General features: G+C 34.3%; 3 protein-coding genes across 6 annotated transcripts in view; 2 read left to right on the forward strand and 1 right to left on the reverse strand.

The window, feature by feature from the left end:
- Asap (ArfGAP domain of ASAP) overlaps window positions 1–19,879 on the reverse strand; it is a 49,739-nt gene extending 29,860 nt beyond the window's left edge. For all 4 annotated transcript variants that reach the window (XM_076114081.1, XM_076114064.1, XM_076114072.1 and 1 more), the window contains exons 1-2: window positions 19,543–19,879; window positions 1,178–1,250 (exon numbers count right to left, since the gene is read on the reverse strand). In XM_076114081.1, coding sequence (XP_075970196.1) covers window positions 1,178–1,250; window positions 19,543–19,668 — 199 coding nt within the window. In that variant the 5' untranslated portion in view covers window positions 19,669–19,879. The remainder of the gene's footprint in view (window positions 1–1,177; window positions 1,251–19,542) is intronic.
- A 463-nt stretch (window positions 19,880–20,342) lies between these two features.
- Window positions 20,343–21,526, forward strand: Muted (biogenesis of lysosome-related organelles complex 1 subunit 5). The gene is made up of 4 exons (XM_076114239.1): window positions 20,343–20,414; window positions 20,775–20,857; window positions 20,991–21,179; window positions 21,350–21,526. The coding sequence occupies exons 1-4, from the start codon at window positions 20,381–20,383 to the stop codon at window positions 21,524–21,526; spliced, it is 483 nt and encodes a 160-aa protein (XP_075970354.1). The 5' UTR covers window positions 20,343–20,380.
- Window positions 21,527–21,529: 3 nt separating this feature from the next.
- Window positions 21,530–22,723, forward strand: LOC142972852 (uncharacterized). Its single transcript, XM_076114210.1, has 2 exons — window positions 21,530–22,253; window positions 22,332–22,723. The coding sequence occupies exons 1-2, from the start codon at window positions 21,530–21,532 to the stop codon at window positions 22,643–22,645; spliced, it is 1,038 nt and encodes a 345-aa protein (XP_075970325.1). The 3' UTR covers window positions 22,646–22,723.
- Window positions 22,724–23,337: the final 614 nt, after the last annotated feature.

Consider the following 23,337-nt stretch of genomic DNA (forward strand, 5'->3'; position numbering starts at 1 on the left):
GTTTATCTATTAGTACCTATTAACATGTTCTTCAGTTCCACTCATTAGTTATTAGTGTAACAAATACTTACTTTATGTTATATAAGAAAGCGTGTTAAAAATATAACGTTTTTAATGTTGAATGGTGTTTTCTTCCGTTATTTCAGCTGTTTTTGCAATTGTATCAAATTGGAAACTAAACATCCAATCATAAACCACCTGTCTTCTCATTGTATTATATTTAAATTATAACGCGTATGCCCAGTATATATTCTTTATTGTTTATATTCTGGGCATCAATCTAATATGCAGTGACCTCGTTCGTGGACTACTTTGCTTTCATATCTCTACTTCCAGACATCATATGGCCATAAAATGTTATGAAGAAAATGAGTTTTCAAGTCATAGCTATGAAAAGCCTATCAAAATACTTAAGCGTTTCCAACGCAATACATAAATATTGGGTGAATTAAACTTCTGCCTGAACACGGAAAATAGCTACCTATAGTTTGAACGTGTTTCCTAGTTTACTTTGAACTTTTTTTTATTAAAGATACTATTACACTCTACGGGTACCGTCTTTAAGTAATTCGTCATGCCTTCACCCACTCCAGCTTAGACATCGACAAATACGTCTTTATTGGCTGCATGCTCTTTGATATTCAACGTCCTACATAAGTAATTTATGCGCTGAAGATGAGTCTTAGTTTTTCAAGTATCGAAATGGAATTTATTTTTAAAGCCACTGAACGGTGCATCGGATATTCAGTCTATTCTGGTATCGTCTATTCATACCGTATACTTCCTCTATTTCTATTTTTAATCGAGTCTCGTGCTCTTGTCGCCTGTGTTATGCGCTACTAGAGACGGGAATACAAATAAGCCCATCACAACTTATATTGTCCGTACGACGCGACGGCGGTGCTACGCCAAAAATTTGCACATTTTGGTTTACATTTCCTTGTATAAATAAAAAAATATCTATCAGCTTATCAGTGCATTTAACACTCGCTATCTTGTTTATTGTTGTGTAATCTGTTATGAACTAACTTCTACTTGGTTGATTATTATAAAATATTTTGCATTTCCCCTGTACCTAGTGTGTCATAAAAGCAGTTGGGTAAATACACACGTTACCATACACAGAGGGCAGAGCTGCAGTTTATCTCAAACAAATAAAGCTAGTTTAAGTACTCACCATTTCCAGAGTTATGGATTGCCTTTATTGCTTTTTTCAATTTCGTTAGGCCTTCTCGGTCGAAATCCAAGGTCTGAAACGAAATAAAATTGAAATAATATTGCTGATTCAAAGTATTACATACAATGTAGGGGAGAAGTGCCATGAAAGGGACACGTATTGAAAGGGACATTTCAAATCACAGCTAAAATAAAAACCGATTCAGATCAACATTATTGTTGTTGTATGGCAGCACCAACGGACATTCGATCGCACCTAACTTCATGCTTCTGTCACTTCAAAGGTGGCCACCACGTGTGAGTGTTCGTATTACGGTAGAAAAGTATTTTTTTAGCTATTTTTGTAAAACGTTTTTTCAAGTGAAGTGAATTGATTATTTATTATTTTTCATAAGATTAGTATCTCCTTGTCGTACACGAATATTAAAACAAAAGGTAAGTACACTTTTATTTACAATTGTAGATTTTGTGGTTATGTTTTCATTTTGACTATGATATTTATGAAAGGGACACAACAAATCGTTATGAACGGGACGTCCCTTTCATGACTGCTTATATAACTGTGATCAATTATTATTTATCATTGCAGATAAAATGTCACCAAAAAAGAGAACCCGGGTGTTGATGCCAAATAGATTGAAGAGGCAGTGAATGATATGCACCAAATGGGCAAACGAAACCTGTGGCATTAAAGGCATTTTCAATTTGTCACTAAAAATATTTTTCAGATAATACCTAACCAAACTTAAAGAAGACAGTTAATTAGTATTTAAGATGTTTATGAAACTATGTAATGTACCTAGGTATTGATCTCTATTTCAATTACATGTTATATAATAACTTGTTATGTTCTAATAATAGCAATAGCAGGGGCCGAAACAAGTTCCGAGGTCGAAAATACTGATTTTACTGACCAAAATTCAAAAATACTGACCAAATACAGACCATTTCTAAACCGTTTTTCAGGTGAATGGTGTGAAATAACAAAAAATACAGTCGAATTGAGAAGTCAAAATCCTTTTTTTAAGACTGTTAAAAAGCTTATTTTCGGTTATTGGTCTCCACATTCCCCGTAGTCAACCAGCATCGCCTTTTTAGTGTGTTAAAAAGCTTTGTTAATAAAGTTTTCAATCAGGTCTTACGAATTTTCAATCAGGTCTTACGCGTTTTCAATCAGGTCTTACGAATTTTCAATCAGGTCTTACGAGTTTTCAATCAGGTCTTACGAATTTTAAATCAGGTCTTACGAGTTTTCAATCAGGTCTTACGAGTTTTCAATCAGGTCTTACGAGTTTTCAATCAGGTCTTACGAGTTTTCAATCAGGTCTTACGAGTTTTCAATCAGGTCTTACGAGTTTTCAATCAGGTCTTACGAGTTTTCAATCAGGTCTTACGAGTTTTCAATCAGGTCTTACGAGTTTTCAATCAGGTCTTACGAATTTTCAATCAGGTCTTACGAGTTTTCAATCAGCTCTTACGAGTTTTCAATCAGGTCTTAAGAATTTTCAATCAGGTCTTACGAATTTTCAATCAGGTCTTACGAGTTTTCAATCAGGTCTTACGAATTTTCAATCAGATCTTACGAGTTTTCAATCAGGTCTTACGAGTTTTCAATCAGGTCTTAAGAATTTTCAATCAGGTCTTACGAGTTTTCAATCAGGTCTTACGAGTTTTCAATCAGGTCTTACGAATTTTCAATCAGGTCTTAAGAATTTTCAATCAGGTCTTACGAGTTTTCAATCAGGTCTTACGAAATTTCAATCAGGTCTTACGAAGTTTCGCAAAAGTGCGCAACGGCGCTAAAGAATTTTCACTTCAAAAATATTGATTTCAAAAAAATAGTAAATTTTAATTTGCTGTTCTATTGAAGTCATGTGATGCTTCAATACATGTATATGTTACTGTAAAAGCCCGAACTGTGGTAAATCCTAAGATTTTCCAGTATAACCTAAGATTTACCAACTCGCAATGGTAAAAGTCCGAACAATGATTTTATTTCGAACTTTTACCTCTATTCACTTGATGATGTCGAGATGTCGCCGGAGCCCCGCTTCGCGGGGTGTTTTCCTACATTGCATTGCATTCCTGCTGGGTGGTTTAAAAAAAAAATAACGACAAAGGCTAAGGTGGGAGCGAGCGAAGCGAAGCTCCCACCTCAGCCTTCTAACCTAACTTACCCATGTCGCTTTGCCCAAAACTCCTTCTTTATAACTATGTAACGGTATACAGCAGTGGCTCCCAAACTATTTTCATCTAACGCCCACTTTCAAAATCAGTTATTTTGTAGCGCCCCCATTTATTTTTCACCTTATAAACCTCAATAACGTATGTATTAGTTTGGCCTGGAGATTAATTAAACCTATCTTCTAAACAAGACTTTTATTACCAGAGAGATAGATTAGGTACCTACATTAATAATCGTGCGTTCGGTTTGTGTCTTCGGAGGTGGGGTCCTGACTTGCGACACTTGAAGATACGAATATTCTTCAGTGTTTGATACCTAACTAAATATCTTAATTAAGATATAAATAGCGTTGTGAACGTTTATATTCGTACAACAAAATAGGATAAAATATGTGAACTAAAAATGGATATTGTGTACTTGTGAAGTAGGAGAATTTTAATTTCAATTAATTTTAAAATAAAAAGTAACTGAAGTTTCATATCGCCCCGTAAATCACTTAAAAAATAAAATTAGTCGACCGGCAAAAGTGTTAATAGTTTAAGTTCTTTGTAATATTTTGACAATAATCGGTATTAATACTGCATGTTATGCTAATTTAAAAATCTAATAAAATTTAGAAATTATTTATGGCGTGGGCAGTAAAGCCACCATACATTTTTTTTTCACCACAAGTGCTCAAAGTTGCACAAAAGTTGTGAAAGATTATAAAATTTAACTTTGAATGCCTAATTTAAATAAAAAAACAAGTAGTAATAACAAAACAAGATTGTAGATTCAATAGCACATCTATTCAGGATTTAATTGCAAAAAACGGATTTAAAAAAAGCCTTAAATTGTGATCACAGCATTAAAAAGAACGAGCTTAAATCGCTTTCTTAAAAAACACACAAAATTGTCAAAATCTCAAAAACTATGATACTTGTGCCAGAGGTAAATTTTGATATTTAGATCAGTTGGGTTGTCGCCCATCCGCTGGTAAAGGATTATCCATTATTTACGCCACACCCTGTATAATTATACCGTTACATAGTTATGAAGAAGGAGTTTTGTATATACTGTATATGTTACAGTTTTTAAACTCCGGCTTGTTCGGACTTTTACCATTGAGAGTTGGTAAATCTTAGGTTTTACCTTAAAATCTTAGGATTTACCACTGTTCGGGCTTTTACAGTAACATATATATTACGCAGATCATCAACATAATATCGAGCATCCAAAGCAGCCCTCTGATATGATTACTGGGCAAATCGAGAATGTAAGATTGGCCAACAGCAAAGGAAAACCAAAAAAAAACGTGTGTGAGTTTGGAAAAATACTGACAATACTGACCGATTTTCTAAAATACTGACTTTTACTGACCAGGTCCAAAAATACTGACTTTTACTGACTTTACTGACCTGTTTCGGCCCCTGCAATAGTAAGACTACACATAACAATTCCTTTACTTTAAAATCTGATCGTAAACTTTCTTAAAATTATCTATTGTAATGGTGGTTCCTCTATTATGTTTGTTTTTTATGATTGTTACTGATTATTTTAGATATTTTGTACTGTCCCTTTCATAAATGATCATGTCCCTTTCAAAACAGGCCATTTATGAAAGGGACAAAACACACATTTTTGAAAAATGCAAAAATAAATGACTCAACAGCTAGAATTAATAATAACTGTATTTTATTTCAATAGTTAATTAATGAAGGCTTCCCATTCAACTCCAACCTAATAAAAATAATATTTTATATACTTATTAGAGGCTCCACAACATAAATGTCCCTTTCATGGCACCTCTCCCCTACACAGGGAAGATAATTCGAAACGAATCAAATATTTAGGCCCGGTGTAGTCGTTTGTTGCGACAGTGGATTTGCTAGAAACTTTTTAACGTGGACAAGCTGTCACGGGCATAAAGACTCGTTTACAATGGGAGCCACGAGCCATTCAACTCGGTTTGGGAGCACACCGAACATCTGTCGCCCCAGCCGGCGATTAATCAATGGTCCCCCTGAATTAAGCAATCGGCCCGTACCAAAATAAAACGCGGAACGGTGCACCTTGACTTCGGTTTTTTTTTTCAAGTTGAATGTTGGTTCGCCCAAGCTCTTTACTGCATAGTTAGTTAAGTGGAGTCTTTAATTGATGTTGATACAACATGATAAGGGCCTTGGTGTCATTGACCTCAGGCAATTACGTAACAGTTATCAGTTAATCTATTTTGAAATGTACATTTTATTGAAGTATTACCTAGGTATATTATGTATTTCATACAGAAGACATGTTTGTATTATTACAGATGTATAAACCAAGTGTAATCAAATATGTTATTGACGATTTACAGAATTAAATTAACTATCTCTAGACATATCGATTTCAATATTTAAATGAGTTCGAAACACCTGGCCGTCTGTTGGCTATAAAGTAAGATCGATAGGTTATTTCAATGCAAAAGTATTCCCGAAGAGACATTTCGAACTACATAAACAGTGACACGTGTAACTTGGGAGTTGGTGTTAATAAAGGGGTAAATTACAACAAATGAATGAGTTGGTAAGTAATACTAATGGTGCAACGCACAACCCTAAACACTTAAGTTATTAATGGGCTAATTGTAGCGTGTCGAAGTAAACTAACGTGCTTAACGAAAGCCTGAAAACGACACGGAACAAAAAGTAGAACAAAAACTAGATCCTAAAGCTCCAATGGGCCAGATTGTCAAATTTTGCACAAAATATTAATTTTCCCAAATATAATCTATCCCTTGTATCTTTAGTTAAGTGTTTATAGGAATGACAAAAGCGTTTAAAAAAATCTACATTTAACTATTTTCACTTTAATCGAAATCATCCTCGTGTTGTTGTGGAAACTAAGCAGCAAAAACAAATTTCATTTTGATTTAACACTGGTTTAATACATCTCAAACAAAAAATAACTCGCATGACATTAAATTCTTAAAGAACAAAGAAATCACGTCTGTAACATGATATTGAATACTCTGTATTAGACATGAACATTTTTGTTCTCCGAAACGTTGGATGGCATTCCGCTTTATCGAGTTTTAATTAAATGTCTCTGTTAGCAGAATGTTTTGTTTGGTCAGACGTGCAGATATTGTTTTGTGTTAGCTCGATAGTTTATTGTTGTTTGAAAACATTCCAATACTGCTTTTGACTAAACGTTCCAGTTTGTTCTCGTATTAGACGGGGAGTGCTGAACAACTACACACTACTTAACTAACAGCACCTATCTGTTAGTATAATACCGGTATACATCAGTACATAGTATGAAGCAAATTCGCTTCCCGCGTCTGTCTCTATGTATGCTTAGATCTTTAAAACTACACAATGGATTTTAATGAATTTCTTTTAATAGATAGAGTAGTTCAAGAAGAATGTTTATATGTATACTAACATGCTAAATATATTAAAGAACCACTGATAGTTTCAAGATTTGTAATTTGAAGTCGTAAATAAACACATTTTTTGCGCTTGCATTGCAAATGCTGGCTGAACTCTACGAGATAGATCAAAATCAATCACCCCCAAGGTGTTAGAATAGGTGGTTGGAAGTCAACTTTAATTTTTCCTAATTTATACGCGAGCGAATCCGCGCGGGGTCCACTAGTTAATGATACATACATTATATTATACGGTCTTTTTGTAACGTTGCGATTCGTGTTTCTGTTACTACATAACATTTCTTGGAATTGAAACTGTTGTACGAAACACTTATTTGATTAAGGATTCCACAACACGCACACTTTGCTGAATTCACGGCTGTACACTTATGTGCAACTTGTGCACATACATTTTTTTAAATAATGTATGCACATATTTGTATTTTGTATGTTATTAAACCTAACCAGCCGGTAAAACATAATGCCTTTACCTCAATAATGTCCGTAAAGATAAAAATATGCTGAGATAGTTGTATCTAATTTCCATAGCGAAAATGCTATCTTACAGGACGAAGATAGGGTGGTACAATATTAGATATGTTCTAATATTGGCACCGTTCTGCAAAGCCTTATTCTACAGTAAGTTCAAAAGGGACAGCTATTACAATATCATTTGCTATGTTTACAATGTCCAACCGTCGCGTCGGTAATGTCCGCTAAGATTGCCCTTACATAATCCGTTTGTTCAAACATAAGTAGATAAGTGAAAGATAAGAACACAATGAGAATTCGCTTTCTTGCTCGTGACCAACGACGCATGGAGTTGCGTAAACCACGTCATCAGACGCGGCCGACGCACAAAACAATCTTAAGTCATCGTAATCTCCATTGAGATAATGAACTATAAACACAATATCTCGAAGTGCATTGTTATATTGATATGTTATATTTACTGATAGCATTGTTGAGTTATGTGGACTGTAGGTAGCCGCTGTCATAAACAACGACGAGATCTCTTTAACAAATGTGACTCGAAAGAACAATCAGTTGACCATGGTCCGACCATCTGTCTCAACATCCTGTTTTCGGACCTTTGAGTTACTTAAGTGTATAACGTTTAGCGATTTCCAGAGATAGTCTTGAGCAACATCTGCCATCCTGTACTGACTGCCGGAGCAACATGCGAAAAAAAACCGTAGCATAAAGTATAAGGTTACACTTTAATAACTAGTTTATTATTTTACTTCATACACCCGCATGTCTATTTGGTTAAAACATTAGTGAGGTTAAACTATAATTACAGTTGTCACGCCTCCATAATTCCTTGGGGATTATGAGCCCGAAAGGGCTTCCGGTAGAGACGAGATAAGGTCTACATTAAAATCACAGTTCGCTTGTCATACTCATAATGTTACAGGATGCAATATAATTATGCTCTGTCAATTAGGATAAGTAAACAATTAAATTAATTATAATTATGTTTAAGGCCGTTAGAGTTTACAGTGGTTGAATTTAACCGACAAATCGCAGCAACTAGGGCACATCACTCGACAAAGTTACTCCACATGAGCGAGAGCATCCTAGCAAAGTTTAAACCACTTTAAACTGGAAGATATATTTTTAAAGTTAATCTCTGGAGACTGGAGGTTTTATCAAAACCTAAAAACTGCATTCAGCAGAACACTTAACTACCTACACAGAAAGTAAGTAATTCAAATATTCAAATAAGATATTAAGACTAACCAATTTTGGTTCGTATAAAACTAAAAAGGCAATACCTAGTTCACTCAAATAGACAACACCTAATTAATGTACCCACCTAATTACTTTTATTAACATCATTCAACAAACACAGAATTCAAACATTAATTCTAGCATAGCGTAAAGAAATTAATCTATACGAATAGTAAGTAGTAGACCTACTAGCGCAGTTCTGAGACAGAATGGCATAAATTATATGATTGTTTGTACACAAATAGCTAAGCGCAGAAGCATATAAGGAGGCGATTGTTTTGCCACATACGTGACCCTCTATCTTCCTCCATCATGTTATATTATTATACGGTCTTGGATTGGAATCTTGGCATATTACGTTAGGTAAATAAAATCTATCATTCAAACTACCTATAAATATTTACAGTAACTGAACAAAGTATAGGGAATTTGAAGTAGACTTTGAATTAAGACTAATTTCTAATTTATCTATGTCAGCTGATTTTTACGCATTTTATTAGTATAAACGGAAATCTTTTTTAATATTCCCGGCTTAAACCAGCACACAAAGACTCATTTCCACAAAGGACTTAGCATGTATGAACAATGACTAAAGTCTGGCTCTGTTCGACAATAGTAATGTTGTTCGACCCGACGAGAGTAGCCCCTTTGTTCAGCCGGATCGAACTATCACCTCTTTACTATAACAATCCTCTGGAGAGGATTTCTATAAAGTAGGTCACGCATCTTTGCTGTTCACTTGTTCAATGGATTACCTAACCACAGATATTTTCATTTTTTTTTTGTCCTCACTTTGGTTCAGACTTTGACTAATGCCTCTTTATAAAAAAAATCGAAAAGATTTACAACTAGATACGCCCAAAACCATTTCTTGCAATGCAATTACTGAACCTACCAAATATACGTAATACATTTACTTATAAATAAAATTTTAATCTTAAAATTGAACCAGTGTTTAATACGAATTCTTTAGTTATAAATTAAATAGCTTTTAAAGATAGGACGTTAGGGTTACTTATTAAATACCTCGGATGCTATGTGTAGCCTAAATGATATTTAATTGTTAAAACAGGACAGTAATCACTGTCCGGAAGTTAAGCGTAGCTAGTTTCACAGAGCTACTGACTACTGTGCAAATATTGTAGATACGTCGTCTTTAAGATTTGTCAGATTAAATGTACAAACCATTAAAATTCGTAGTAAATTTTTGTCCAATAAAGACAGACGACGTAAAGGAATAGGCAGAGCCTAAACCTTCAAAATACGTTGGAAACTGAAGGGCGTCGTAGAATTTAACGATCTGTAGGTCTCAGTGTGAAATATTTAGCAAAAGTCTAGAACGTTAGTTACTTGTTCGAGCATAGAATACAACAGAGCGTAGGTTTCCAGCACAATGGTGCTTAATGTGACTCAACATTTGTATTGTTACTTAATTTATTTTGCTTTGTAAGTATGCGTCACATACGGATGTTTCCTCAAGTAATCGATGATGTACTTTTTGCACTTGGAACTACGGATAATTTAGTTCCAATCATTGTTCAAGATCACGCAGTCCAATTAGCATTTTTATCCATTTCATTACTCCTCTCATCATTTAGGGTAAATTCTTAAGACTTGGAACATTCAAAAGGTTTATATGAGACGTGAATTCGCAATATTGGTAAGTGGGCAATTGGGAATATCCCGCTACCATATCCTGATATTTTATAATGCCTAATATGTATCAAATACGTAGAATTTAGCTCCAAAGTCTATTTAAAGGAGACATGCTACGTGAACGCTATAATTTAATTTGGTTTGCATGGCTAACCTCTATTCACCCTACTTTAAGGAGTCATAAAGAGGACTAGTTAGAGCCGTCGCGCGTCGTGCGAAAAGGTCGAGCCCCCATAGCCAGTAAAGTAGGCTCGTACAGCGAAAGCGGTTGACCTTGTGTATTTATCCTCAGACTGGCACCGAACGATCGAGAAACTCTTCAAATTCAAGTAAATTTCACGTTTAGATTATCACTGTCAAATCATAACTGTTCCAAGGCTAACCTTAACCATAGCTTTTGAAGGAATAAAGAGCATTTAAAACGATAGACTTATAATGAAAAAAAAACCTTCAGACGATAATGTTCAAAAATCTCTGGTAGTTCATGTGCGCATATTTATCTAACTCAGTAGTCGGAACAGCTTAAAGTAGGCAGCTAAGCACAAAAATCCATTTCGCGTGCGCCCAAAAGCTCCGGAGTAAAAACTTTCTCTCGTAAAATGTCCGAAGGGGATACAGTGAATCTAAGGCAGACTTGGCTGACATAAAATAAGACAACTGGTTCTTTTGAATCTAAAAATGTGGTGAAAATAATACATTTTTGTGCGAAACGAGTTTGGTTAGTGGTGTCTACTCGAGTCTTTGTTATGAATAATTCTGATAAAATTCTCAGGGTGAAATCTGTGTGATATTACAAACAAGGAGGCAAAAAATGTTCGTAGGATATCGCAGAACTAACTATTACTTACCTATATGATAATGTAACCACGACTACATTATCCTTATGTACAGCAGGGGTTAGTAGTTATTCCAAAACTTACGGCAAATCTATCAGAGTAAACGTATTCAATAAAATTGACTCAAAAATAGGACTTAGGTACCCATTTAAATCTGAAGTAAGATATCGATACATTATTTCACTATCGATACAATTTAATCTAAGTATGTATCTGTGAGATATATACGTTAGTATCTAAGCGAGTTGTTATGGTGTTATAATGATTGTTTATTATTCTAAACAAGCAAGGAAGTCGAGAACATTTTATCACATTGACTGAGTATTAAGATCCTGTTTACACTATCGGATAACCATAACAGGAGGAGCTTTAGTGTTTGTTTATATTCACGTATTTTGTAAACACAATGTTTGATTCAAATTAACGAATTAACACGTTCCGTAATGGATCGGTTCACTACGCATGAACTAATGTTTTGTTTGAAAAACTTGCAATTGCTAGTAAGTAGTAACACAAACCTGTTAAAGTTAGGTAGGTCAATCATCGTATTCTAAGATCGATTTAAGAACTTTAACACATCTCAAGATTTCTTATATTTTTTTGCGTAAAAACATAAACGAACGGCTTAGTAGTGGTTTCGCCCTAATTCTGTTCGCCCGGATCGGGCGAATGAACTACTTCCGATTTTTAATATATTTTGGGGCCAGTTTCGCCCGAAACAAATTTAATAGCGGGCGAATCGGGTCAAACAAAATTCAGTAATGTACTATTCGCCCAAATACCTATGCCTCAAAAAATAAGCCATTATTTAATAATAAAATATTAAATTGTATACAAAAAAGTACAGTTTCGTACACAATTGTTACTTAGGTACATTAAATTTTGTTTGGTGAATCTGGTTTTATCTGTATGTCTAATATTATGTGCTCAACAAATCAGCTATTGATTAAAATTGAATGTATATAACTACTCATCATCCTAGCGTTTTTCCCGGTTCCATCCTCAGCTTTCGCTTTGGAACCTAGGGTCCGCTATCTAATCTAACCAAATTTGGCGGAATATCCTATTCTCAACGTATCCAGGCTTTCTTGAAGAAACATTAAACATAAAATAAATTATATATCAAATTTCACATCATTCATGTGTGCACTTTACGCAGTTATGTTGTTATACTGTCAGTATTTTATACCCACTAAACCAAATAATGGGTAACACACTGCACAATTTGCAAACGTGTGACTGAGACAGCATTATACTACTATCTTTTGTGTTCTTGTGGGTGCGTTTATGCGGCAAGTAAAATATTTTCTTTAAAAATATTTATACACAGTGCGCTCGACTGTGTTACGTATTTTGTCAGAGGCATAATACTAGTACTTGGGCGAATAATCCATTACTAAATTTTACTTGACCCGATTCGCCCGCTATTAAATTTGTTTCGGGCGAAACTGGCCCCAAAATATATTAAAAATCGGAAATAGTTCATTCGCCCGATCCGGGCGAACAGAATTAGGGCGAAACCACTACTAAGCCAAACGAACGCATTTAACAAACAGCTAATCATTGAACACAATTTAACTAGCTATTCAAAGGTACCTATTTTCAAAAAAAATAAGCAATTAAATTCTCGGTTTCATAAAACTTTCCATTATAACATTGAATAATTTTACAGGCTCAATAAGAAAGGTATTTTACTGTAAAACTTATTGAAATATACCAACCAAGTTTTGTTATAGGCGGCAGGTGTAAGTTTGAGCTTGGCACGACTTCATCTGAACAGTTATTGAACGGTATAGAAAGCGAAAGAGAAAATGAAACTGTATTTCACACAGCTTAGGCAGGAATCGTACTTATTGGATATTGGTACGCATAATCGTTTATTTGTCTTCAGTTTAAATGAAGTCTGGATGACATGATATTTGATCACATCATATTTGATGATGATAAAATCACATAGATAGGTCATTAGACCTATATTAGTGATTTATTTTAAAGAATTTCACTAGGTAAGCGATTTTAAGATATAGATTACAATTTTTTACAATTACTCGTTTGATCTGAATGAAACATTACTAAAAGTGTGACTTTAGCATGTCTACTAAAATCTACTAAATTAATACAACATGCTTCAAAAGGTGTAGCTAATTAAGCTCTTATTAAAAGACACTACTGATCAAATGTATTTTGTTCTGTATTCTGCATCACCAAGTAACTGATATTATCTCTAGGTGCACCTGTAATCTAGTCATTACTGCACGAGAATTAAACCAGTTCCTGTCTAGGTCAAAAAAATATCAACCTCCAAGCACATCTTAATTCATAATACTTTTTACGAGTATTACAAATTACAATACCTTACGTGCAATTATTCACTTTACTGAGACTTTTATAATTATTTGTATTAAGAAATCATTATTTTTGTGAACTGCGACCGCAAGGAAGTACCTGCTTGCCTAGTAGGTACAAGTATAATGGTCGTCAAATTAGTTGGAGTGGTCAATGCGATCTTCATAGGTAATATATATTTTCGTCGATTAGGCAAGAATCCTAATGTGTCAATTAGGTACCTATATGCAAACAATGACAAATTGCCTACCCATGAAGGCTGTGCTTCAGGATCTCGCCCAACCTTTCAAGGCAGTAGGTACCTAATTTTTCACAACTCACTATGATGTATTTATGAAATGTAAACAGTAACATATTGATTACTCCTATCATCATAACATTTGAGTGTAGGTAATAGGCACACCCACACTTATTTAAGAGAAAGTTCATTACAAAAGCAGCAAGTACCTAAGCAGGTACCTCGTACTTTCGCTTTATCACATCTGATCAGGGAACACACGTTATTTTACTGTTCGATGGACGTAGTTTTTTGCTTCTTTACACGTATAAACAGATTCGCTTTCGTGCCGGGTGTTTTTTATTACATAATAAAAATATTGTTATTCCGGATAAATGAATGAGTTGTCGATGAACTGTACTAGACATAATGATATATTAGAAGCCTATAAAGTTGTAGTTTTTTGGACATTTGAGAGTAACAGGTTTTCAAAGACAAGCAAATGCCATAGGAGACGATAAAATATCTACTAATACACAAAAATAAATATCTAACGGCAAACAAAATTGCACAGATTGCACTAAAGTGTCAACTTCATGGCTTTGTCTATAGTTATTTGTTCATACAATGAAACGAAGCTTTTAAAACCTTTTATTTCTTTAACATTGTCGTAGTGCAATTGGTTCCAGTAATTTGTTTTGCTTGATATATTTCTAAAACACTCAAATACATTATTATACTAGGTGCCTAGTAGCTTTTGTTTCCTAAAATTGGTGTAGAAAATATTTCGTGCTAATTTTGTTTTACACTTTCTGATCCATGTTTGGCGTCGACTGGTCATTTGTATTGTATTGCATTGAATAGATGCTTATTGTGCTCCGCGTGAGGTAAACGAACTCCTTCAACATTCCATAATCACGGCTGTCCTATTTAATTGTTTTATTTTATTGCATTCAGCCCTATATTGCTTAAACTTCCAAGATTTTAAAGCTGTCACCCAAAGATTCGTTTTAATCGCTACCGAGGTAAATCGAACTGACTACAAAATACAACAATATAAAGGCGAACGTAGTAGGTAGGTAATATCAAAATTCACTTTTGCTTTAACTTTGTACATTGTATGTCAACTTATGTTGCGTTTGAGCGTACATGTATGAACTTATTACAATACTCCATGTTGAAAAAGCGTTAACACGCGATGTAGTGTTGAATAGATAACATATTTATGTAGATTTACTATCGTGTTTCTAAGCGCTTTTACGGGGTCATACTGCATTTTAAGCATTTTTTCATTCTATTTGCATAAATGGTTAGTCGTTATTTAAAACCTTTTTACAACTAGCCGGGTAATTTGTTAATTGTAGCCTCACGTATTAGTAGGGACCCACGAGCAAAATGTAAAAAGAGAATATAAGTGCGTACTCGGACCTAAGTAACCCTAGGCATTTAGTAACTTGATAGGAGCGTAAGTGCTCTTACAAAACCTGTGCTGATATGAATGCCGAAACACTTAGACGTAGGGACTAAAAGCACTATACCTTTTGAGTTACTTTTAAGTTAGTAAGTTGTCGTGCTCAAGTACCCGTAGCCCTATCGCGGAAGGGTTGAAGGGGACGAGTCTAATGCATGCCTTACCCTGCATAATATCGCCTGCGTGGCGGTACATTAATATACCTAGATACATTGACGGTGGGACGCCACAACGAAGTCTGGAGTCTTAATATTTTATATTCAGCATGCAATTGAATGTTCATAAAATATGATACGACAAATGGACGACCACGAGACGTACGAAGGTCGAATTCGTACTGGGTAAGTAGTTGTCAAGTAATAAACACGCACGTCATTTAATAAAAATCCTCTATAATAATAAAAGTTCTTTGCAGATATTAAAAAAGATATCGAAAATAAAGTTCTATACTTATTTTCTTCTTATAAAGATTGTTTTCTTCTTCAAACACCGGGGATGAGTCATAAGAAGTTATTATTTAATCTTTACCACATCTAAGGCGTTTACTGTTGTGCCCGGAGTCAACGCTATGCAGTGATAGTCACATAAATGATGAGTCATTTGGTTGTTGACCTTTTAAGGCCTTCATACCACACACAACATTATTCTGTATGATACGTACGGTAAATAGGTTAGCATTCTTCATACACTGTACTCTCGTTTTGAGGTTAATTTGACATTAGGAAAAATAGGAATGAATTTAGCGGCAGAGAATTTTATTCCTTTTTAGGTCACGTTCGTGTTATGAATTAATCATGGACCTAGGTAACTATTTATTCCTTCATATTTTAGGTACCGGTTAATAACTTTATTTCTCTTCTTTGGTCCTTGAGTTGCTTTATATTTATAAAAATCCTAAAATAAAAATAGTATAAATTTTAGTTCATCTCGATAAAAAATGAAAGCGACATGGATCTTGTTCCAAATGGCTTCTAGGATTTACATATTTTCACAAATTTCTTAGCAAAAAAGTCTTTTACTATTATTAGTATCTAAGAACACATGAATTGCAAAGGTACCTATATTATGTGCTTTTCCATTGTAAGTTCCTTTTTCTCGGAACTCGTTGGCTATCTGACAGTGATTAAGTACCGATTCGTTTATTCAATTTGTTCTCCACTCTTGTTGGCTACAAGCCAAATGTTTAAACGCATAGTAGAAACAGTATACTATTCTTAAATTACGTAAATTAGTTGTTACTAAAGAGCATCTTTTAATTTTGTTTACATTCAGACGCTCGAGGTTATAAATTCAGCTGACTTGCCACGTCTATTTTAAGTGGTGATCAACATAATCAACGTTTCTCTTCAATTATGACTTTACCCTGTGTCAAATAATTCTAGGACGTAGTCTACGACATAAAAACACGGTTTAGTATAAAAGTAGATTCTACTTCCTTCTGACGACACCCACGTATTGTCTGACAAGTCGCAAATAAAACATAAATAATGCAAATAATTTTTCATATAATGCTGCAAGAATCTTTTTGTTTTCCCGATACAATGGCCGCATGATCATTTCTCAATCTTCTTAATAGGTGTCTCAACGTTATGTCGTCAAAAAGACATCAACATTCATTATACGTCACAAGAGTTCAGTAAGCACTGGATAATTCATTTTGGTCGTGTTTGCATGCGCAACACTGCAATTTACCCTGCTGCACAACACTCTTAATTACATAATTTGCATACAACATTGCGACCAGCGCTCATACTCGAGATTCATATTGCATGCTGTTTTGTTTCCTTATGAAATGAAGCCACCAATAATGATTATTTGTAAAAATAAAAGTATTTTTAGAGGTCATAGACAAATGTGTTTACAGCCCAATTATTTTAATTTCACATGTGTGTTAATGTTAATGGCACTACTTTCCAATGCATAATGTATTTTAAATTGATAATTTCCATAAATCTGAGCGCTTAGTCGACCCAGTGACCCGTGCGCGTGCTCATAAAGCTACCACCTTTCTATCTCAGTTTGTTTTACTTGTTAGCGGAAACGTGTTCCGATATAACAGCCCGTGGCCAGCACTCGCAGGAAATTGGAAACTGGCTACAATTTAGTTAGGTATGGGAAAATAACCTGTAGCTTAATCAATTTGCATTTCCATTTCTGATCAGAGTGCGATTCACTCCTCTGAAGTGCTGCACCCGGCCATTATATTTTGTTAGTTTTTTTGTCAGAAACCTCTAATTTCCTATGTGATAAAAGCCCTGTAAGTGAGTTAGCTATTTAAGAATTTAATTGTTTTCAGTGTTATGACTTATGACCAGTACAAACTTTGTTGTTATTGCTATTTAGTCATCATATCTGGTCATATCATAACAAGGCATAAATAAGCTTTCTTTTACATCACCCTTCATCGCAGACGCGAAAGAGTCTTGTATTTGCATTTTTGCAATGAAAATAAAATACTTCCGCAACTTGAAACTTGTTTGACGACCAGTCGACCAACCGGTCAAGGTTTCCTTTTGAAATAGTTAAGTAGTTGGAAGATATCAATGTCTAACTTTCTCTACTTATAATCCCAGATCTGCTCTACCAGCTCTATCCATTTGGTGTAATATTATGTTAGGCATTTGTTTTCTTTAGTTAGGTTGTTAATTGGCTCCACACAGCGATTTTATTACTTGGGTATACCTACGTTTTTTAGCTTGCGTTTTTATTGTAGTTTATTTACAAAACATTATTTATGAATGCTCATACCAGCATTTTCTTGGGCAGACAATGAAAATGTACGAAAATCCATTCGTTCAAAATGAAAAGAATGAAAATGTTTACTGAAAATTATAGAGGAAAGGAAGGTTTTGTTTCATATTTCAATGATTACACCCTGACAATATGCATTTAAAGGGACAAACTTAAAAAGAGATATTTTACAGCTGTTAGCTATCAACTTAAGGGAATGCATCGCAAATACTGTCACAATCGATATTATCGTCTCCATGGCTCACAAAGATCGAGTCGAATTCCTGAATACTGACTCGACGTTTCTATGAACCGCTAAGTTACTTGCAAGGTCGTTCAAGCGATGTGTGGTGACGATGTCTAGTGCATACCAAGATAATTATATACCTACATAAACATGTGATATTAGTAGGTACCTAATAGGAACTAATAAATTTAAATGTGTGCGAAAGCCTAATTGATAGGCATAGAAATTGTATTAATTTATTGGTTTTCGCTGACTGTGAGTTTAGCCTAAGCCTTATTCTATTTAAAAACAATTATATCTATCTATCTACAATTTGGTCCTCCTAGTTTTAAGACTATAATAAAAAAAGCGTGTCTCTCGCGCTGGGTCCCGTTTCACCAGAACTCGAAATTATTGATGAATTAAATGATTATTATGAGAGAAAAATAACAAAGATTCTAGGGAGAGGTCGAGAGACGAATGAAATCTCGGCCAATTTGGCATATCAAACATTAACGATTGCAAAGTCAGTATGGAAGACCGAGTAAGTAACCTACCAATATTTTGATAAAACCTACCTACCTACCTACTTACCTAGCTTACATCAGATGCATGCTGAAAGTCATTGACATACAAACCAGGAATTTACGATAACAGTCACGACAAATCTAATAAATTCGAGTGCCTAGTCGCGAATATTTACCCGAGAAATCGATGTTAGGGAAAGCACGGCCAGAACCACAAAAATGATAAGGATAGTTTTATTATAAGTTTCGTTACAGACCAGAACGGAGTTTGGTAGGTTTATTAGTCATAGGTAGGTTACCTACCTTATGTTTGCTTCTAAAAACTTTCAAGTTTTTGCTGGTTTCGATGAGACTTAAAATGTTCGCCGAACACTGTTAACACCGAGATATAATTACCAAAATAAATTGGTTTAAGATAGGTAGGAAGATATATCGGAAGACGAAGCTATGTAGTAACGAAATTGGCGAAATATGTTTAGGTAGGTACCTATACCCAAATACGTGCGTGGGTAGACGTAATAATAATATATCTCAGGGTGTGTTATGTATTTTTGTTTAGCAAGGAGGCTTAACCAAGGTCGAAACACGCCTACACTCCTCGCCTAATCATAACGCCCCTAACATGCCTAACTACCTAAATAAATATATGTAACTTACCTAGATAGCTAGATAAATATTGACCGATTTGCAAACACTACGATAAATAGGTATTCATAATATTTAATTTGTAATTTGAGACAAATCTGACGCTGACGCAGTAAAACTGATCCGTGAAATAGGTATAAATAAATGCAATGTAGTAAGTGTAAATTCGTAAATGTAGTCTGCTGGCAAATTAAGATTTATTTTGCAAATTGAGTATCAGTATTTTGGGACGTAGTATCAATTCACATCCGCTAAACAGCCAGAAAAGGCTTACTGATACAGTTTAAATTTATTGTTTTGAAGATCATGTTTTTCTTACAAGATGTCATTGTTTTCTTTTCTTGGCAACTAAATGATTCGTAATTACATAAAAACTTAATGGAAATTTGTATAGATAATTACCTCTTCTAATGAACTGATAGTTTGACGACATTGCGGCATACGGGAAACGAACGTAGAAGTAGTAGGTGAACTGTAATCCTCTCGAGTTTCCTCAATGAATTCACCGATACCAATAAGACCCGGCATGGTGGCCAAAACACGAAGCTGCACTGGTTCAAGTCCCAAACTTCACATCCGCCAATAGTTAACAAATCACACAAAGATAACGAACTTCGGAATACAAATCGGACACATTGTCACCAGCAAAACACTTCTGCACAAATAAAAACAATATCGCATCTAAACACGTCAATTCATGAGCCGCCCATTCTCGACAAAGATGAATGAAGTTACTAAATTGATTGAATCGAAGACTGAAAGAACGGATTGTCAGAAAATGAATGAACGGTTTATCATATCAATAATGTTGCCAGTTTAATAATCCGAACATCCGGTATGACATTTCTTTAAAAAGAACTCTATGATTTAATTAATGATAATATGATTTAATTAATATAGGTAATATCTCTAGTTTTGACTCATGTTAAAAGACACGAAATAAAATTACAAATACTTTTTCATTTCTCCAATGATAAAATATTTGTCAGTAATAAATGTGTAATAGAACTTCATGGATAGATGGTAATGGTATACTCATATAAATTTGCAACTGGGCTTGCAACATAATATGGTTTAATATTTAATAACTAGAATAACGTCGTACGATTGCCGATTTAATCTACTGTTTATTATGTTTAAGTATGTAATGCGAAACAGTCTAATAATGAAACGCTAACCGGAAATCATACGTGTTGCATATCAGTCTGTCAAGGGATTGAATAAAAAGATTGAAGAGTGAATGACATTTAATATAATGACGGAACTGTCACGAGGTATGTATTGCCTTACTTGTGTTTTTAATTATTTTTCGTCGATATTTACGTGCTTATTAGTGAGTTTTTGTTTTATCTATGATAAAAATATATTGTAACTTAAAGAAGTAATATAGAACGGTAGTCGCCAAAGCTAACTTTATTTACTATTTTAAATAGCACACAATATACTTCTATGGGAGAATATTTAGTGTTTTATACTGTATTACATATCTTTACCGCCTTATCTTTACTTTTTCGTGTTATATAAATGGTATAATACTGTTGTGACTTAAGAAATTTCATTAAACATTTATTAAACCATCTCCTTGTCCTATAAGTTATTGGGATGCAATCTGTGAACTGAATTATTTCTTGCAGAGATAGGAGAAATCTGGTCAAGGCTGTTCGACCACCGACCGTTCCTTAATGGAGAAATAAAGTTTATGCTAAAAGAGTTTGAGGTACAGTATATTTAGTACTTTGATTATTAGGAACACATTATATTATGTACTGTCATAATGACTTAGCTCATAAATTGATGGTTTGTGATTCATCCAGGTACTTTAATGTAATAATATGTTACTTATGTTTTAGGAAAAGCGTGGTGACAGAGAAGTAGAGAACCTTTTCTCTATACTGGAAAAACTGACAGACATTAAAGACAGTCAGGTTGAGAAAATAAAGAAAAGTGGTGAAACTGGTTTACCGATCTTGACAGAGAAGTTGGAGCAAGCATTGCAGCTCTCTGAAGAAGTAGAAAAGGAGTATTTGGAGTGTCATAAGGTTCATAGACTTTTCTTATTTCTTGTTTTAACAATTTGATAAGTTAAATATTAATTGTCTTTATCATCATAAAAAAAGAAATGAGTATGTTAAATCAACTTAATTTTACATCAAATAATGAGTACAGTTCTATTTACAAAAATAATATATGCATTTGAACATATTTCCAGGTGAATGAGAAGAAGCGTCAAGAAAATCGTGAAAAGAGGCAAAAGGAGTGGGATCAATTCATTGATGATATGAACTTTAAATGTCAACGCATCGATAATACATTTGAAGAAAAGGAAGAAGAATTAAGAGATTTGTATGCTGACCTTAATCACAAACTAAATATTGCTAACAAATAAACCATGGATTTACAGGGATCCTTAATAGACACCAACCTCAGTGTTTACCCAACAAATAATTTGCTGAATTATCTTAAAACCCTGGCAATTAAAGATGATGCCCCATCAAATATCATAAAACTTGTGAAAGGTAAAGATTATGAACCAAAACAAAAAACAAACAAAGAGGAGAAAGAATCATCTCCCATCCACCTCAATAGCCAAGATATTGAGAATTTAAATAAAATAAGAGCAACTGTCAAAATAGAAGAGGATGTTGTAGAAGACAGTGAAGATATACCAGAGGAGGAAATTAAAGAGAAAGGTTCCAAAGATGAGGCACATGATGATTCTGACAAGAAATCGAACAAAAAAGATGATCCTAAGGATGAAAGTAAGAAAGCCAAAGAAGATAGTAATGAGAAAACAAAGAAATCTAAAGAAGATTGTAATGAAAAGAGTAAAAAAGAAGAAGTTTTGCATTTGACAACTTCTGATATAGATTGGTTGTACAATCATTTACAAAAGCTAAGAAGTAAAGGTGATAAAAATGTACCATACTTGCATACTCTATTAGAAGGAGCTGAAATTGGCATTCCAGACAATAGTGTCATTAAAAGAAATCCGATTCTTGAGGCTAGATGTGTTAAATTGAGGGCTCAACAAGAAGCAAGGGAGTACAGGAAAATGACAAAATCTGTAGACAATGTTAGGATGAGGTTTCCAGAAGATAGTATTAATTATCAGTGTAAGTATTTTTGTTCATCATGAAATTATTGATTATATATCATAGGAAACTTATAACATATTACTATTTTGATTTCAGTGAAACAAGTGAACCGACAATTAATAGCTATTGGCCAGTTTATCATTTCTATATTTGCTGGATTCTTATTTGGATTTAAAGGCGTCGAATGGATGATTGGTCAGCTAGACTTTGGATTTAGACTACTTCTTGGTGTTATGTGTGCTTTGATAATTGCACTAGCTGAAATATACTTCCTAGCTAAGAAGCTGAATGAAGAAATGAATGTTCCAGAAACTGTACAACTAGGTGGACCTCCCAAATTTGCAGACCAACAAACACATTATGTGCCAAAGGTCTCGGACAAAGCGATTGAAAAAGACCATCAAGACTAGCGTGTATTTATTTTAAGTATATATTTGTCTATGAGTACATTAGTAAAAATTATGCGTAATTATAATTGTACTGATAAATTTTTGTTTCATTGTTGACTCAAATGCATATATGGAATAGACCTTTCTATTACTACCGTCGCCCTCATACCTATTTATATGAAGATCGACAAGAATCTGCAACAAGCACTCTAGTAGTGCAGTAAATTTGTGCAAGTCCAGATTTGTGTAAATAGACTGCCTCGTTCAAGTCATCTGCATACCAACATCCACCAAAACGCATTCAGTAATGTTTGGGACTGCCACAGAGATCGCGAGTTTAATTCCCAGTTCGGGCAAAGTGCTATTTGTCTTATCTATCTTTTAAGTGAATACCTCTTAATTTTTTGGTAACGCGCCGGGTAGATAGCAATAGGCTCGACCTCTATTTCATGGGATTGGATTCCGTTCAGAACATTTTTTCTTTACCGCAAACAGATTGAGACAGACATAGTGAGGTGATTCTATTTAATAATATGTTGTAGTAAAATCGGGGAATGCTGGCTGCTGAGCTCTAGCTTTTCGCACTTTGCAAATTAATTATCCGGAAGAACTATCTTTTTTGATAAAAAGAGAAAGTACTGACCGCTGACTCATCAGAAATTCTAATGCCACCACTACTCAAGTTAAAAACCCTGCATTAATGTGAAGGCTTA

Source organism: Anticarsia gemmatalis, chromosome 1 (genome assembly GCF_050436995.1).
Source record: "Anticarsia gemmatalis isolate Benzon Research Colony breed Stoneville strain chromosome 1, ilAntGemm2 primary, whole genome shotgun sequence".
Lineage (NCBI taxonomy): Eukaryota > Metazoa > Arthropoda > Insecta > Lepidoptera > Erebidae > Anticarsia > Anticarsia gemmatalis.